Source organism: Sinocyclocheilus grahami, unplaced genomic scaffold (assembly GCF_001515645.1).
Source record: "Sinocyclocheilus grahami isolate Dianchi unplaced genomic scaffold, SAMN03320097.WGS_v1.1 scaffold1630.1, whole genome shotgun sequence".
In the NCBI taxonomy this organism is placed as follows: Eukaryota; Metazoa; Chordata; class Actinopteri; order Cypriniformes; family Cyprinidae; genus Sinocyclocheilus; species Sinocyclocheilus grahami.
Window position 1 is genome coordinate 72,103 of NW_015506809.1, and position 18,673 is coordinate 90,775.

Below are 18,673 nucleotides of genomic sequence, written 5' to 3' on the forward strand. Positions count from 1 at the left end.
AACAAAACAAAATAAACAAAATTATAAAAGTAATAAAAGATAATAAAGTAAAACAAAAGTAGTACTGGATATGAAAACTAATGCAAAACAAGAAATAAAAATAAATGAATAAATAAAATTAAAAATGAAACGGCAGGTACCTAGAATGGCTAGAATGATAATGGCCAATGAAGCAGATGGGAAATTGGAATCAAACAAATTAGAGTACCAAGTCGACCTAGCAGAGAATGCCCACAAGGGGGAGTGGGTGCGCCCACCCAAGGTGAAAACAGGAAGGTAGAAGGAGATCAAGAAGTCTTAGATACTTAAACACCCTGCCCTCTAGTGTTAGTTTTAAAGTACTGTGCCTTAACTCCAATCGGGAAATTGAAATCAAACAATTAGAGTACCAAGTCGACCTAGCAGAGAATGCCCACAAGGGGAAGTGGGTGCGCCCACCCAAGGTGACAACAGGAAGGCAGAAGGAGTTCAAGAAGTGTTAGATACTTAAACAGCCTGCCCTCTAGCGTTAGTTTAAGGTACTGTGCCTTAACTCCAATCATGCTTAAACTGGTAGCATTTAGAGACTATTCTCATTCTAATGGAATCTTACTGCAGTTATCACAAGAACACTGAGCTCTATCATTTGTGCAACTTACACACAATGATGTGTGTGTGGCAGGATTTCTTCGCTGCCAGTACACAAATAAATATTATGAACAACAGGGTTTCTTTGCTGTTGTTATGCAAATTTCACTTGATCAAGGTTTTAAAAGCTCCCATTTACATTTCAATCAGTCTACTGGCTCGCCGGGTTCTGATCCAATCTGCATTAGGCTCGCATCAGATAGCTACTCTGATGATTAAACCTAAGGGAGTGCGACTGTAGTTGAATGACATTGGAAAACGCAATGACTTCACTCTAGGATCCAATCAAAATAAGGCCTTTAAAAGATGATAAGAGGAGCATCGCTCAAATCTATCTTTATTGCAATGCAGGAAGATTTCTTCGTTCCAACAGGCGATTTTGATAATATTAAAATGGACTGTAAAGAGATTCCTTCGTCTTTAGAGAACAATTTTACTATTATGGACTGCAGTTTACTTTGACTAAATGTTAGACAAATAGAGGCTGTTAAAATACAGTACTGGAGGTGGCTTTTAACCATCCAATCCAAAAGAGTGAGTTTGCGCTGCGACTTGTCTCACTCTAAGCGCGCATAATATAAAAATGGTTATGATCAATAATAAATATTTAGATTATATCTTCGAATTAACTGTAGCAGAATCGTCCTGGCCATTTACAGCTCTTTGGACAGTGCTTGAAGTCAGATGGGGGAGATGATAGTGGTGGGCTGGTTAGAATCTCCTTGACGGCGAGGAACCATTTGGCAATTTTAAAACCCCCTTACAACGTAAAGTCTCTGACAAGAACTGTAATTTATATGCAAATGTCAAAAGGCTAAAAGGGTCTCTTAAGCCATAAAAACCCAAAGATCATGCATGATTCTACGCAGACGCTACATTTTTATATTTCATGCCATATATGGTTTAATTCCAGAGATAGTGGGTTCTCAATGCAGTAACGTAGTTACAATACTGCATATTTGAACTCTTGTTAGCTTCAGAAGCTGTTAAAATGAACAAAATCCCTTCTTCCAAATATCCCAGAAACTGATTCAAATACAGAATCTTATGAGCAGGCTACTGAGAGCAAGTTAATATGCCTTAAATTGACAATTTCATGCATTTTTGGCACTCAAGACAGGTTTGTTCAATGAAATTGTTGTGATAAAGGGAAACAAGCTACATTTCTAGTTTCAACATTATTTATTCATCAGATAATTCCATTTAAATACAATAGGTATCAACAGCTGTATGAAAATGGGTAAAATTAAAGGGATAGTTCACCCAAAATTGAAAATTCTGTCATTAATTACTCACCCTCATATACACTGAACAAAATTATAAACGTAACACTTTTGTTTTTGTAAAAGGCCACTCTAAAATGTGCAGTTTTATCATACAGCACAATGCCACAGATGTCGCAAGTTTTGAGGGAGCGTGCAATTGGCATGCTGACTGCAGGAATGTCCACCAGAGCTGTTGCCTGTGAATTGAATGTTCATTTCTCTACCATAAGCCGTCTCCAAAGGTGTTTCAGAAAATTTGGCAGTACATCCAACCGGCCTCACAACCGCAGACCATGTGTAACCACACCAGCGTAGGACCTCCACATCCAGCACCTTCACCTCCAAGATCGTCTGAGACCAGCCCCCCGGACAGCTGCTGCAACAATCGTTTTGTTTAACCAAAGAATTTCTGCACAAACTGTCAGAAACAGTCTCAGGGAAGCTCATCTGCATGCTCGTCGTCCTCATCGGGGTCTCAACCTGACTGCAGTTCGTCGTCGTGACCGACTTGAGTGGGCAAATGCTCACATCCGATGGTGTCTGGCACTTTGGAGAGGTGTTCTCTTCACGGATGAATCCCGGTTTTCACTGTACAGGGCAGATGACAGCCAGTGTGTATGGCGTCATGTGGGTGAGCGGTTTGCTGATGTCAACGTTGTGGATCGAGTGGCCCATGGTGGCGGGGGGGTTATGGTATGGGCAGGCGTATGTTATGGACAACGAACACAGGAGCATTTTATTGATGGCATTTTGAATGCACAGAGATCCCGTGACGAGATCCTGAGGCCCATTGCTGTGCCATTCATCCACGACCATCACCTCATGTTGCAGCATAATGCACGGCCCCATGTTGCAAGGATCTGTACACAATTCCTGGAAGCTGAAAACATCCCAGTTCTTGCATGGCCAGCATACTCACCGGACATGTCACCCATTGAGCATGTTTGGGATGCTCTGGATCGGTGTATACGACAGTGTGTTCCTGCCAATATCCAGCAACTTCGCACTGCCATTGAAGTGGAGTGGACCAACATTCCACAGGCCACAATCAACAACCTGATCAACTCTATGCGAAGGAGATGTGTTGCACTGCGTGAGGCAAATGGTGGTCACACCAGATACTGACTGGTTTTCAGACCCCCCCGGACCCCCCAATACAGTAAAACTGCACATTTTAGAGTGGCCTTTTATTGTGGCCAGCCTAAGGCACACCTGTGCAATAATCATGCTGTCTAATCAGCATCTTGTTATGCCACACCTGTGAGGTGGATGGATTATCTCAGCAAAGGAGAAGTAAACGTAGCAAGGACTTCAGTAAAATAGTCCATGTGACATCAGTGGTTCAACCGTAATTTTACGAAGCTACAAGAATACTTTCTGTGAGCAAAGAAAACAAAAATAATGACTTTATACAACAATTCTTCTCCTCCTCATCCCGTCTGCCGCTTCCATTGTGGCGAGTATCACGATGCATGTGCGTGCTTTCCTCTGCATGTAAACAACGTATGCGCATGCTGCTGCTTTAGTTGAACACGAGCAGAGGACAGTATGCGAATGCGTCGTCATCAGTGACTCTTAATATTTTGGCTTTCAATGCCATTTATGTTTGCCTTTCTAAATTTTACTATTTTATTTTTAATTGATGAAAGAAACAAAGTGAATCTTCTTCATGCAAACTTTTTCCTGCTTGCCAGACCAAATCCAAATTCTGTTAATATCAATGCAATATTTATGATATTTGTTCACTTTATATCATCAACAAAATACTGTAAAAAGTCCATGTATCATCCAATATGCTGAAAATTTTATTTTGTTAGAATGATGCAAACTGCATTTCAGCCTGGCCTACAGAATCAGCTATAAACTTAATTTCCTCTGCATTCCGAATCTATCGTCAAACACATGCACACACTCACGTGCACACACAAACCCTAGAGAATGGCCCACATTGTGCTGATTTATTGCTTGTGGCTGAGGCCAATTTGATGCTCTTCCTGCAGCATTTGATGGACCATTAACCTGGTTAGTGCTTTACAGAGTGAGCGGCAGGCCTGAGTCAACACTTCCTGCTTCAGCAGTCAGAGCAGACATTTCAGTATTATGTGTAAAAGAGAAAATAAGTTGGTAAATTTCAGAGGGGTGAAGCAACAGGCCTCACTCAAATTTAGTGTTGATGACAAAATATGTTTCCTTACTCTAACTTTAAAGAAACTTGATTCCTGAACTGTTTAGCTCCATGAACAGCGAGTTATCTTTTGAGAAGCATCACAACCTCAGCTTGACATTTAGGCTGTTGAACAAAAGATGAAAGGCTGTGGAAATTGTCTAGGTCAAGTGCTTTGAAATGTTAGTTCCTGATTTATTCCCTTCAGGTTCAATAAGACATTTTGCAAGTTAGAGACTCTAAAGCGCTTGAGGGAAAATGTGAGCTGAATGACCAATGAACAAAGCAAAGCCCTTGTCCGGCTGCATGTGTATAGATGTGTGCTTGTGTGGGACCTGATCCTGGACTGGAAGCCTCATTAATCTGTCATTGTGTGTGAGGAAGGCTGATGACATACCTTGCTCATCCATGACTTGCGCTTGCACATGGTTTTTCTCCTCTTCACCGCTTCCCACAGCCGTCTTTGCCCTGTCAAAAAAAGCAAATGAGAGAATTATTATTACTTAACGAATTTTGCCGGTTAAAAACAAGTTCAGCTTTATCAACAGTGACATCTGGAGCAAACCAATGTACCTGAATAAAAATGAAAACAAACACTGTTAAGTACTAGTGCAATAAAAATGCTTACTGCCTGTGTCAAAAGAAAGCTGCAAGGCATGTTAAACCTTGTAACTCTCATGATATGTGCAAGGACACCAGAAAAGTACTCTTTTTATAGAGGAAAAACCCAACCTTAGGAATTACATCAGTAAATGTTTTTTAGACTCATTTGTAAGTCGCTTTGGATAAAAGCGTCTGCTAAATGACTAAATGTAAATGTAAATGTAGACATTTATAAATTACTGTCATCTAACCTACATGTTTCATCACTCAATGCATTTGTGTTTTACAATTTATAATTTTGTGATTTGTGCTATGGGGTGATTTTGTTGTGCAATAGCTTACACACCACACAAGAAACTTCAAACTCCGAATTGAATTGTTTTTCATTAAAAAAGACAAGCAAACAGTCAGTAATAAAAAAACAAATAAAGAAATGACAAGCAACAGCAAAAATAAATACACCAACAAGATACAAATGAAATTAACAGTGCTTTAACCTTTTCAGTTTGGTCTAAGAGTAATAATCGGGTATACTGTAGAAATACTACAGAAATTGAATAATCTATTCACCTGTAAAATAACACTTGATAGTCTTCACTGTATAAATAACACAGACAGGTTTATTTATACTGCTGTCTCTTTAAGACCTTGGAAGATGTGCAGATCTAATGTTCTTATACACATGCGTTTTGTCTGTCAGCTGTTTGCATTCACTTTATATATAACTGACTGTGTTTAAGTGAATACTCACTGAGATGGGTATTTTGACAATTTGTCTATGTACTCTATTATGTTCGCTCTCGTGCTTTCTTGTGCTTGAATGGTTTAAAGTCGCTTGAATGTTTAAATTGGTAAGACTTAAAAAAACGTGCAAATGATACATTCCTCCATTTGCCCCAAGCGTCTTACACGCTAAATAAAAAACCTGCGAGAATGAGTAGAAACAATGCACAATACCTGCAATCCCATGCCGGAATTCAAGCCCTGGTTATTAGGGCCCTATGATTTCCGCAATGAGGAAAATGTGGACAGAATCGTGGAATCCAGCCATAAAAATAGAATTTACTTTATAACGTGGAATGTCACGGAATTTGCCAAATTTTGGATGAATAAATCAAAAGCAGATCAGTACACTTAAATCAAAACAAGATATGGACTAGTATCTGTGTATATCTGTGTATATGTAGCCGCGAAAATACAATTTAAATACAACTCATGGATGTTCTGTGTGCCTCTGTGTGAATGAATGGTGCAGACCTGTGGTTTCGCTTACTACACATAATGAACCATGCATGATGCTCGCAGTGTTTTCAGCCTCTGCTGCCAATATATGAGTGCATGAACACGAACATAATTTCTAAAACTGCTCTGAGAGTCACTTCATGAGCATTTTACCATTTCTTTTGAGAAAAACTATTGTCATATATAAACAGAAAAACTTAAAGGTCTTCAAAACAACCAGTCAAAATAAAAGGTCCAGCTGGGGCTCAACACTTCGCTGTGCAACTGGCTGTTGGACTTCCTGACTGGAAGACCTCAGGCAGTACGGGTCGGCAGCAACACATCCAGCACCATCACACTGAACACTGGGGCCCCCCAAGGATGTGTGCTGAGCCCCCTCCTCTTCACTCTGCTGACCCACGACTGCACACCGTCACACAACTCCAACCTCCTTATTAAGTTTGCGGATGACATGACTGTAGTGGGTCTCATTAGCAACAGAGATGAGACAAACTACAGGAGCGAGGTGAGCCGCCTGGCCGGGTGGTGCAGTGACAACTATCTTTCTCTGAATGTGGAGAAGAAGAAGGAGATTGTTGTTGACTTCAGGAGAGTGCGCACTCAGCATGCTCCTCTGTCCGTCAATGATGTGACTGTGGAGAGGGTGAGCAGCACCAAGTTCCTGGGTGTGCACATCACAGAGGATCTCTCCTGGACTGACAACACCACAGCACTGGCCAAGAAAGCACAGCAGCGTCTCTACTTCCTCCGCAAACTGAGAAGAGCCAGAGCCCCAGCCCCCATCATGTGCACCTTCTACAAAGGCACCATCGAGAGCATCCTGACGAGCTGCATCACTGTGTGGTATGGTGCCTGCAACGCGTCCTGCCGCAAGACACTTCAACGCATAGTGAGAGCAGCTGAGAAGATCGTTGGTGCCTCTCTCCCCTCCCTCCAGGACATTTACAACACCCGTCTCACCCGCAAAGCCCTCTGCATTGCAGGTGATCCCACCCACCCGACACACAACTTCTTCAGTCTGCTGCTATCAGGGAGGAGACTGCGGAGTCTCCAGGCCAGGACCAGCAGACTGTAGGACAGCTTCATCCATCAGGCTGTCAGGAAGCTGAACTCCCTCCCGACCTTGCCCCCCCTCCCCTCTTTTGCCCCACGCACCACTGAACTCTGACCCTCTGATGGACTCTCCCACTCCCCCCTCCCAAATACACAGACACACTGTCACTTTAATCAGTCTGAATAAGCTCTTTTGCACTACAAATCATTATATCTGCACTGTTGTTTACTTCACTGGTTTGCACTCTATCTGCCATGTGCCTTGTGCTGCTTTATTTTATTTTTTTTACTTTTTTTACATTTTACCTTACTTGTATATTTGTATAGTTGTATTTTTATATTTAATCTGTATCTATCTGTATTTATGTTCTACTGTTAGTGTTATCTGTATGCACCAAGGGTCTGAGAGTAACGCAATTTCAATTCTCTGTGTGTATGTGCTGTACATGTAGAAGAATTGACAATAAAGCAGTCTTGACTTGACTTGAAAAGTTCGGTTTAACTTGAAGAAACTGTGATAGAAATATATTACTTAGCCTAATGTAATGATAGGACTATAATAAAACGATTATTAAAACATAATTTTTAAGGAATATTTACCAGATAAATTATTAACCAGAATTTAATTACCAAAAACATATAAATACTCAACACAGTATTTCTGAAAGAACGAAAGAAAGAAAATAAACATAGTTTTTAATCAAATAAATTATTTAAAGATGCTTTTGGTTATTTAATTAATCAGAAAGAAACAAAAAAAAGAAAGAAGAGAGTATAAAATAGGACACGTGTGCCAAAAAGAGAGAGAAAAGCGAGAGTGATAAAAGAGCCATGTAATGAGCTTGAGTTGGGCAATAATTAGGCTGGTTTAAAGGAAATTACATTAGCACAGTTTACACTTCAGGCATCACACAAAGGCTTAATACTGAGTGTGGAAAGACACACTGATTAGATTTGGCAGACACTCAAAGCTTGTGCTGGGTTTACCAGTGAAAAAAAAATCCCTGCTTTTCAATAAGTTTCATCAGTCACAAACTGCATTCTGTTGTATTAAAAAGATGCATCTAAAAATTTTACTTTTTCAGATGCATATTTGTCACCTTTGTCCATTAGGCCTATAACTGAGAAAATATTAATTCTTGGGTTGAACCAATTTAGATCTGGTGACCTTTGGATTAAGATGCTGACATTAGTAGACACAAACAGAAACGCTATATCATTCCTTGATGAAGCTTCACAAAGCTGGCTTTTGAAGAACAATGACCTGCCACTTATGTAAACAGCATCTGATTTGGTATTGAGACCAGCAAAAGCTCTTACTGACATCGCCCAACATCCACAAACAATCATCAACAAAGCGCTGACTGGAGTGGGCAATGACTTTCTCTCTATGCTCAAGAATTGAAGAATGCATTGCAACAAGCTCTGTGAAAAAATACATCTACAAGTCAAGAGAAATATATACTTTTAAAATATACTTACATTTTGTTGTCATTTGTTGTACATTAGTGTTGTCATGCCTACAAAATCTAGTCGGTATCAATACCAGTCAAATTTGACAATTCTTAGTACCAATTTTGATACTACTGAAAAAATAAATTACAGATTAGAGGTGACATTAATTAGAACTGAATAAATAATGCTATGAGATTAATGCCAAATTAAAACCTATTAATGGAAATTTGTTTTTTAAAAATGAAATGATGCTCTAAATATGAAACTAAAACCACCAGTAGTTGATAGGGATGGGCGATATCTTATCATTTGCGATATACCGGTAAAAATTCTCCCCACGATAAGAATTAGTCTTCCTGCGATAATAACAGTAAAGTGTAGTTGTTGACATTTCTGTGTGTGACAGTGTGGAGCGACATCTCGTAAGGCGGACATGAAATTGAGGAGGAGTTTATCGCTAAATGAGGAGCTCCTTCTACAATCTGGAACAGGTTTGGTCAGGGCTGTACTGTACAGTGCACAAAAAATCAGTCTGAATAAATGTACTACAGCAGCATGTGTGCCATACAGTTTTGCAGTTTATGAGCCTATTTACAAACCTGTTGTCCAACAAAGATATAATTTATTGACAATTTCTCCAAATTAGCACAGTCGAGTGTTTGAAATAACTTATTTTTGTGACCAGATGTGGTTTCATATTACAGAATGATAGTATTATATACAGTGATAAAGGCTAATGTCGATTAGCATTGCATTATAAATATACTTCCTTATAATAAATACCCAAGATTGCTTGAAGAACACAGGTAAACCATATATTTTGTGCAATTGTATGTTTATTGTCAAGCTTCATCAGTTAAAATTTCTCCGTTGTGTGTAGGGGTGTGCGATATTAACAAAAAACAGTATCTCAATATTTTCTGGGATTTTATCGATGGCGATAATTAGACGATATTTTGCTGAGTGTGTTATTGTGCTGGTACCTTAAGGACTGCCGAAGACAGCTGACTCATAATGTTTTTAATATTCTTCATATTCTGTGTGGTGGTCAGTTCATACTGATAGAAATTCATCTTTTCCAATAAGTTTAAACTGATTTTTACATTTTATGGGCATTTTTACCTTTATAAAGCCATTTTTCTAGAAGTGTCCATTATCTTTTGAGTCACATTCTTACATTTAATCAGGGAATTAGAATAATAAGACATTTGGGCTGTTACCAAGCAAATTAAATAAACAGAAGCTGCATCTGAAGTGGCATTTAGATGTATTTACACACATGTATTTTGTTTAATGCAAGACATGAATGCATTTAACCTGCAATTACAAATGCATAAATAATGTTTTGATATATTAAACATAAAACGTTGAATACTGATATTTGAAATTATTTAAAACATGTAAAAAAGCTATTAAAAAAAAGAAAAAGCCAAATTTTGAAATTAAAACAAATCACAGTTAATGAGTGAGTCATTGCGATTGAACCGAATCATTTAAACGTTTGATTCATTCAAGAACGAAACACCGTCATGTTGCTCAGAGACACAAAACAGCACTGTGGCTGTATTGGAATGATTTTTGTTGGCGAAATAGAGCAAAAACAAGCAATATGGTGTCTAAAATGTAAGTCTCTTAATTAACTTATCGTTTATTGAATTCAATGTCACATTTGTAATCATGGTGTTTTTAGGAGAAAAACGGCACTCTTTGTGTGAAATTGAATAACTATATGAAGTGGTATGAATATATACATTTTCTGCCATTATGTCTTGAATTTGTGATCATTTTAAATGCATTTTAATAGCCTGAATCATGCAGTGAAAGAAAACACACTAAATGCGCACACGCACTAGTCTAGATTTCACGTAATGTATGCGTGCGCTCTGTAGGGATGTTTTGAATGGTTTTTGCAAAATACTCGATAACGTCAAATCGCACATCGTTAAAACAACAATTACGATATCGCAGACGATATATATCGCACACCCCTAGTTGTGTGTTTTATTCAGCAATAACTGGATACCTTTGTCCATATTAGAGATTTCATGCAGCGTCATCAGTAGTATTATTTCTGCTATGGATATGTGGAGTTTCTGCGCAAGGGCGCCCACCAGTTTCCAGTATGAATTAAACAGTCATTACATTATGTGTGTGCTCACAACACCCTATTTTGGGTAAAAATAGGAAAGATAACACTTTTCTCTAAACAAGAAACAGGATTCCCTGAATTATCGTCATTGATATCGCAATAAATATTGTGATATATTTTTAAGCCCATATCGCCCATCCCTAGTAGGTGGTGGCCAGTCACTGCCTTATTAAAGCTACTAAACATATTCAGACATCATGGATTTGTTTTCTTTGTCATCTCAATGTTGCTGTGGCAGAAAATATTTTGCATTTACACTGACCTAAAAGGGACCTATTATGCAAAAATCACTTTTATAAGGTGTTTGAACAGTTGTGTGGCCGCAGTGTGTGAAAACAACCAGCCTATAATAGTAAAAATCCACCCACTAATTTTTTTGTAATCCCAATAAATTATAAACAGTGTCTCCAAACGAGCAGATTCTTAGATTTTTTATTTTCAGATTTAAGTACACGTCATTTTAGGGAAAAAAAAGTTCCACCCATTTGTAACGCTCTCTGCCCTATTAGACACAGGCCTGAGTGGGAAGCAGCAGTCCGCCATTACTGTTTTCTTGCTGTAGCTGCTGGAGATACAATGTCAGTGCTAAAAAGTCATTGTATTGTGTGTTGGGATGCACCAATGAACATAGGAGTCTCCATACACTCCCTTCATTTGAGCCACTGAGGACACTGTGGTTAAATTTCATTTTCGAAGGAAATGTCCCAGAAAAACGGTAAAGTTAGGATTGACAAAAAAAAATGAAAATTTTGAATATTCGTCGAATTTAAAATAAAAATCTACATTCGAATGTAAAAACTTTGCATTCTAATTTTAGGTGTGCATTAAGGAGGCTGCCTTATCAGTGGTGCACGAGAAGCGATGATGACGTAAGTGTCATTGCATTTTAATGTTTTTGTTGGCCTATCCAGTTAAAGCCACTGGAACAACGCTGCTGCGTTGTTAATTACAAATATTGTGGGAAAAGAGAACATAAATGTGGAGAAGATCTTGTTTACGTCAAAACTGAAACCAAGCCGTTCACACAGAACGCATATTTCGTGCATTTTCTAGAGGGACAGCTATCACTGTTACACTCGCGTCTCGCACAAGAAAGAAACAAGTTTAGAAAGCCATGTAAAATTAATGTAAGTTCAACTTTGAAAAAACATATCTCGAGACTTTATGGTGGGGGTTTTTCCCCATCGCTCTGCATCTCATGTTTTTAAATGAAAAATGTACTCTTTGTGATTGGCTTTCGGCCCTTTGTATTAAACTATGCATACATACATGATGCTGTTTTGTTTATAGTTGTTTAAGTATTGTTGTTTATAGTTGCACCCTCTTGTGGCCTCAGAAGAGAAGCCAAAAGCTTTTCTTCACCCTAACTGAAATTATGCCTTTTAAATTAGAATATAATTAGAATTTTGATAATATTTAAGCACAAAATTCTAATTTAGTTTTTCAGCCATTTTGACAGCCCTAGTCCCCTATATGTTTAGGGATCAATACCAACACATTGTGCGCAAACGTCAGCTCCAGACAAAGTAAGTATCACACGTTTTTTCCAAATTGCCTTTCTGAAAGAGCTTCTTGGCACTCTGTAAGGCTAATATTGCTAAAGCTACCATTATCTCTGCCTGCCTTTCACATGCTACCAGAATGATCGTAAATAGGAATGTGGTAGTTAAAATTACATATTAAAGCAATGTGAAGTCGACTGCTTGAATTTGTCGAGCTCATAATCACAAGTGGGACTTATAGTTTGTGATTGCTCGCTAAGGCACCACAAGACCAGCTGTCGTTATTTTTAACGCACCGTGCTCCCCATCTATGTAATTATAAATGAGCATTTATTATGCACAGTACAATCAGATGACTGACTTTTAAACTGAGTACATTTTCTGTGAAGATAACAGGCTTGTACTAATAGTGGAATGTTTATTTGTATGCTGGAGCTTGAGCTCTTGAAGCTCCGCCCTCTTTTGAAAAGGGGTGTGGAGCACCAGCTCATTTGCATTTAAAGGGACAAACACAAAAACGGCACGTATTGGCTTATAACCTAAAAGTGGCAATTTTAACAAGCTATAAAAAATGATCTGTGGGGTATTTTGAGCTAAAACTTCACACACACACTCTGGGGACATCAAAGACTTATTTTACATCTTGTAAAAAGAGGCATAATAGGTCCCCTTTAATGCTTAGAGCTAATACTAAATATGTTTTATTTTGTAATACAATAAAATTATTTCGGTCTTCATCATTCCTATGGTTATCACTATGTCAATTACCACAATTTAAATCAGGAACATTTGTTTTGAATCTTTGCATATATGTCGATGCTGTTCTTTGAGTACACTGCCTTTTGGAAAGCATTGTTTGTAATGAACCTACAAGCAAAACAGCTTGGTTAGACTCACCGGGCCGGCCCAAACCAATCTTCTCCAGGTCCTCATTCTTCACATAGTCAAAGTGTGAGAGACGTGTAACGTTGAGCTCATCACGGATGCGCAGGAAATACTGCTGCAGTTGCACTTCCATCAGCAGCTCCAGCAGCCACTCAGTGCCCTCTTCACACTGCATACTGCTGCCCAACTTCTGTACAGACAGAGACACACCAATGAACTCCACAGAGCTATTCCCCATAGGCAATGACTCTCCCAAAACCCCAGAAGCAAGCATGTTAATGCTATTTCCAATAAAATAAACTAACAAACTGTCAAAAACAAAAAGTAGTGTCCAACAAGACAGGACCAAGCGTCCAAGTCCAAAAGTGTGATTACGTTTGATAGCATGCTAAATGTTCAGAGTGAGCGGCAACAATGAGGGGGAGGGGGGGGGGCCATACAGTTGGCTTTCTGTGGCGCACATCTGGTGAGCACACACACACACACAGACCCAAACATGAACATGCACACCTGAAGTTCATAAAACACAGATGGCATTGGCCCTGGCCCAGGCCACATGTACTAAGCTGCTCTCTAAATCTATTTAATTACTCCCAAAAGGAGCATCTCCAAACCTCCAAAACTAACCAGATTACATAGGCCTTACCTTTTCACAAAAGCTGCTGCATCTCTAATTCCATTTCAGACCCAATTAACAACAATGTCTTGACATGTCAATAAAAATCTAAATCCTCATGTCCCAAAGTCCTCATAACGTTTAAAACAATGAACATCAATGATCCCTTTAAGTTTCTGTATTGCAATAAGAGGAACAGATAAATGGTGCAGCAAATGGATGGAAGAACACTGAAACTGATGCTTTGAAGCTCTGGGACAAATAAAGTGTGCTACTGTTTTCCATGGTCTGCTTTTGTGCTTGTTTTTTCTGTTGGAGCATATTGGACATCAGCTGCTTTTAATTTTCAATCTCTCACCCCCCCGCACTCCTTCACATTGGTGATCTTTCTCTGACACACTTTATTTCTCTGGAGGTCTTGTGGTTAGTCACGTCTTAACAACATTAAGGCAAAACCCGGGATGGTGAGGGGTAGGAGTTGGAGAGCATATCTTGCGATCAGAGAGATAGCAGTGTCAACTAGACCTTTTGAATGACACTGCATGTTTGCATGCATCTGTGTGACTGTGTAACTTTTAAGCTTTTGTTCTTTTGTTCACGACACTTTCTTATGCAATGCATATATGATGTGTGCAACTATAACAGGCTGCTAAGGGTGCAAACTGCAATACAACTGCAGACATATGTTTGCACTTTTAGTTTAATGCTAAATTCCAAGGGGGAAAACTGTGCTTCAAACTCAGTCAGTTCAATCAGATGTAATCAATCAGATTGCACTTCCAAAAAAAAGTGATGAACAAGCAGCTGTGAGGCATTACAGTGTAAAAGTTTCTCTTGATGTGTTGAAATTAGGGCTTTCAATCAGTTACAGACTGTACACAAATTATTTAGCCTACATGAAATGTCAACTGATCAAATTATGTAAAATGATTTAAAACAGTGCTCAACGTTTTTTTTTTCTTTTTCTGATGGCAGATGCCGAGATCTTAGAAAGCAGGGTGTTCACTAAAAGCAAGAAACCCCCAAAAGTTGGTAAGAAATTTTTTTTTACTTTGTGCGTGCGTGTATATAATAGCCTACATTTGTAATACTTAATCTATGAAACACACTGTCAAATCCCTCAATGAATTCAGCTAAAAATAGGTCACAATTATGCCGTACACTTGCCTCGTGTTATCATCATTTAATTTTAGGCGGTTGTTAAAAAAAAAAAAAAGAAGAGCACACACTCAACGTCAGCCAATGCTTATTTATTAAAATCAGCTGGGGAAATGCAGAACAATGGAAAATCAATCAATAGCCTGACAGAATTCTTCATCTTCATATAACGTTAGCCAACATATTAAAACACAAGTCAAAAACAATAGGAAATTTTATCAAGGAATAGCATTAAAACGGCTTTTAAAAACATACTTCATCATGTAGGCTATATCATCTAAAAACAAAATGAACAAAAAGAAAGACAGGACCTGAGGCAATTAACAATTCCTGCACTTGAAAAAACGCGCTCTGCAGGAACTGAAGTCGCAGGCACGCAGAGATAAGGAAAAGCAAGCCAACTTAATTTTGGAAAGCGCCTGGACATCCCGCACCACCACCGAAGTGGGTCTTCGTTAGAGGAATAGACAGCGGCGGCGGTGGGCTGTAGTGAATGACGTGATTGACATTAGCTGGCTTTGGCTAGTCTCTAAGCTAATGCCTACGTGCCTGTATTGAATATGATTACGCATCGCTCCAGTAGAGTTATTGTAATGTTAAGCCAATTTGACATTACACGGTTTACACAAAACTTTTCCGTTTCCTTCTAATTCAAAATAATCCCACACCTTACTCCTCTTTCGCATGGTCACTTTTGAGCTTGCCACAACTGACACAAAGAAAACTCATGCAAGGTCTGAGGTAAAAATGTAGTTTACGCCCAGATACACTTTTAAAAATAATGTTTTTTAAAAATTTTTGTTTTATTTTAACTTGTTATTTAAAATATTTTAAATGTAACAATGGTAATTTGATGGTAACATAAAATTATGGTAATTTGAATGATAATTATGTTTTTTTCCCCTTTTCTTTTTCTGTCATGTAATCGACTATTGTTTTCAGTGTCGACTAGTAGGAGCTGTACCGTTTAGTCGACTAGACCCGCACATCCCTAGACAAAACACATGCATAACAGGTTTAGGACTGCTGTGGACAGCTGAATCCCCAAGCTTTTGATATTCTTCATATTCTGTGCTGTGTTTATTTTGCCACAGTAACAGAAATTAACTTTTTTAATTTTTCCCTATTATGGGCATTTGTGACTTTTTAAGGCCAATTTTTTCCTAACCTAATTCATCTTTTGTGTTGAATTCTTACTTTTAAATCAAAGTCAATTCAAATAGTAAGACACTATATACACACTTTACTTTAAAATATACTTTAACTTTCAAATTTAAAATGCCAGTAGGTGGCAGCAAGTGAGATATTGATTCACCTGATTCATTCAAAAGGCTGATTCGTTCAGTAACAAAAAACAGTTCTTCTGTGGTTTTGTTTGAAACTCTTTCATTGGTGAAATAGCAAAAATGGGAAGTGTTCTCTAAAATATAGGCCTAAATTACTTTACATTAACTTCTTGCTTATTTAACTTGTATAAAATCAATACCACATTTGCAATCTTAGTGATATTTGGAGGGGAAAAAAACGGCACTCAATTTCCCCTCCATGCTCCAAGTATTCAATAAACACTCCACTTCAGCTCCGCTCCGGGTTCACCATTTCCCACTCGCCGCTCCACTCCTCGCTCACTGATATCAGAAACACAGCTCTGCCTTCGTTCCCTGAGGAAATTTACGACTGAAGTTTTTTAGTATGTTTTGAAATACCGCAGAACTTATTTTCATAACATAAATTAACATAAAAAATGAATAAGATACTTGGAGAGTAGTTTAAAAGTGGCTTATTGGAACACTAATGTGTGAACAATATTCCTACCACATGCCAAGCTTATTACATGGTTGTCAGCATTAAAAGGTATCATTGTTGCTTTTTGCAAATTTATTTCGTGAAGGATGAAAATAACTATGTTTTCGCCAGTTATTTTATCTACGGATCGCTACATTTACAGATTTCTGCTCATTCAAAATCGGATACAGATAACGTAGCACTGTAAGATTAAATTTGTTTAAATGCATTATTGAGAGAGCGATTGCATGTGAGTAAGTGCTGTACCTGTTTTAATCATGCTTTCACCTGAAAATATTCTGGTGAATACAAATTCCTTGAGAACTTCAACTTCCCGCACATGTCCATTGCCGTTATCATAACCTTCACATTCTTTCTGATTTGAGTGATCCATCTGCCAAACAAAAACACTTGTTGGCCTGATAATTTTAAAAAAAAGTCAATTATCAGCCAAAGCCAATATATCAGTCTACCGCTACATATAATCGTATATCAACATTTGCTCAAACTAAGATAATTCGAAAGGCATTACATTACTGTGGAAGAAACACACATCCAATAGACCAAATATATATATACTGTGTTCTGTCAGAGCTCCTTTTTAAATTGTTGGTCTCTGTTGCAGAATTGTAAAAGTGGCGGAAGCTTGCCGAGATATTCATGTAAAACAAAGGGTTACAAAGTCAACAGGTTTCTTGAATAAGTGTCAGAAAAGAGAGAGAGAGCACAAGCAGCCTTTTGTGCCCAAAGTGCTTCCTCTGTTGACATATGAAAGGTCAAGGGTCATAAGGGTCAGGACCTTTTTAACTTTCATTTAACCATCAATATCTTTCAGAGCATAGTCACGCACTGAAATTTCTGTGACATTCTATCTCTCTCTGTTTTGTTAACTTCAAGTATGAGAAGAGTAATAGTAGGGCTCTATGATTTTCATGATGCAGATATTGCTAAATCTGTCATAAAAACATAGCTTGCTGCACATTTTGAATGAATGTATTCAAGCATTTCTTTATATTTATTTAAATATAAAGTCTGCATCAAAGTGAATAAGCTGTGGGGGTGATATAATTGATCATAACTGATTTGTATTCAATCATAAAATACAGAATCTAGAAAAATTAAAACAGACAACATAATTTGGGGAAAACCCTGATTCGGTATGGCCTTATTATTTCAATGACATTAAACTGTTAAAGTTTTAGAATTTTGAAAAAATAATAGTGATGCATGTATTAGCAAATGCCACTGAAAAATTGTATATATATACAGGTGCATCTCAATAAATTAGAATGTTGTGGAAAAGTTCATTTATTTCAGTATTTATATTGTTTATATAAGTTTATATTGACAAAATAGTCATTTACATCTACAAACAACCGTATCCCTCCCCCCACACTGAACTTCCCAGCAACCTTTCACACTTAAACTGAGAACAGATCCAACATCATGTCCAAAATACGTCTCAACAGTTCCGGTCTACCCTGCTGGCTTGCAAACTTAGGAGTCAAAGTTTAGATAGAGTATACCTCTGAACATACAGGAAATGTCTCTCCTGTGCAAAAGAGGAAGGGGAATGTGTGAAAGAGAGAAATTCAGGCCTTCGGAGACTGATGATAGAGGAGGAAAAACACTTGTCCTGTGGGTGAAGTGAGTTAATGTGTGGTTGTAGCAAGGAACATGTGTCAATAAAATCTACAGACTAAAATCAGTTACAACTTTCTGTCTTTGATATGAAGGCTCGCAGTCTGACAAATTCAACTGCTAATTCAAGCAAGCAATCTGTCCTCACAACCACAGTGGCAAAGCATCCATGAAATGTCTGGCTCAATTGTGATCTTGATATGTGATGAGTCTGATCCACCTGATCCTGATGATATGTGGTCATGCATAGTGTGCATACATCTTTTACAATAAATCCTTATGCTAAAAAGAAACAGCTTTTGGTCTTGATACAGTATGTTTCACAAGAATTTGTAAGCACTCCAAACAAATTCAAGACCCCTCTATAATATATTTTAATATTTGGTACTATGCATTACGGTATTATTATTTGGAAAATATGGTACTGCTAACAAGTATTACCAAAATGCAGGCATACTGAGCAATGCTAGTGGCAATGAGTGAAGTTTGTGCAATTTGAAGTAATGCATATGGTGTTACAGGGCTGTA

At 38.1% G+C, this 18,673-nt stretch overlaps 1 protein-coding gene across 6 annotated transcripts in view; it reads right to left on the reverse strand.

Annotated features, from left to right (window-relative positions):
- LOC107571661 (activated CDC42 kinase 1-like) overlaps positions 1–18,673 on the reverse strand; it is a 98,280-nt gene that overhangs the window by 27,376 nt on the left and 52,231 nt on the right. For 4 of the 6 annotated variants that reach the window (XM_016257994.1, XM_016257991.1, XM_016257992.1 and 1 more), the window contains exons 2-3: positions 12,958–13,135; positions 4,454–4,524 (exon numbers count right to left, since the gene is read on the reverse strand). In XM_016257994.1, the coding sequence (XP_016113480.1) occupies positions 4,454–4,524; positions 12,958–13,120 (234 nt within the window). In that variant the 5' untranslated portion in view covers positions 13,121–13,135. Of the gene's footprint in view, positions 1–4,453; positions 4,525–12,957; positions 13,136–13,591; positions 13,809–18,673 lie in introns of those variants that run through there. The other 2 variants (XM_016257995.1, XM_016257996.1) reach the window with 2 other exon arrangements.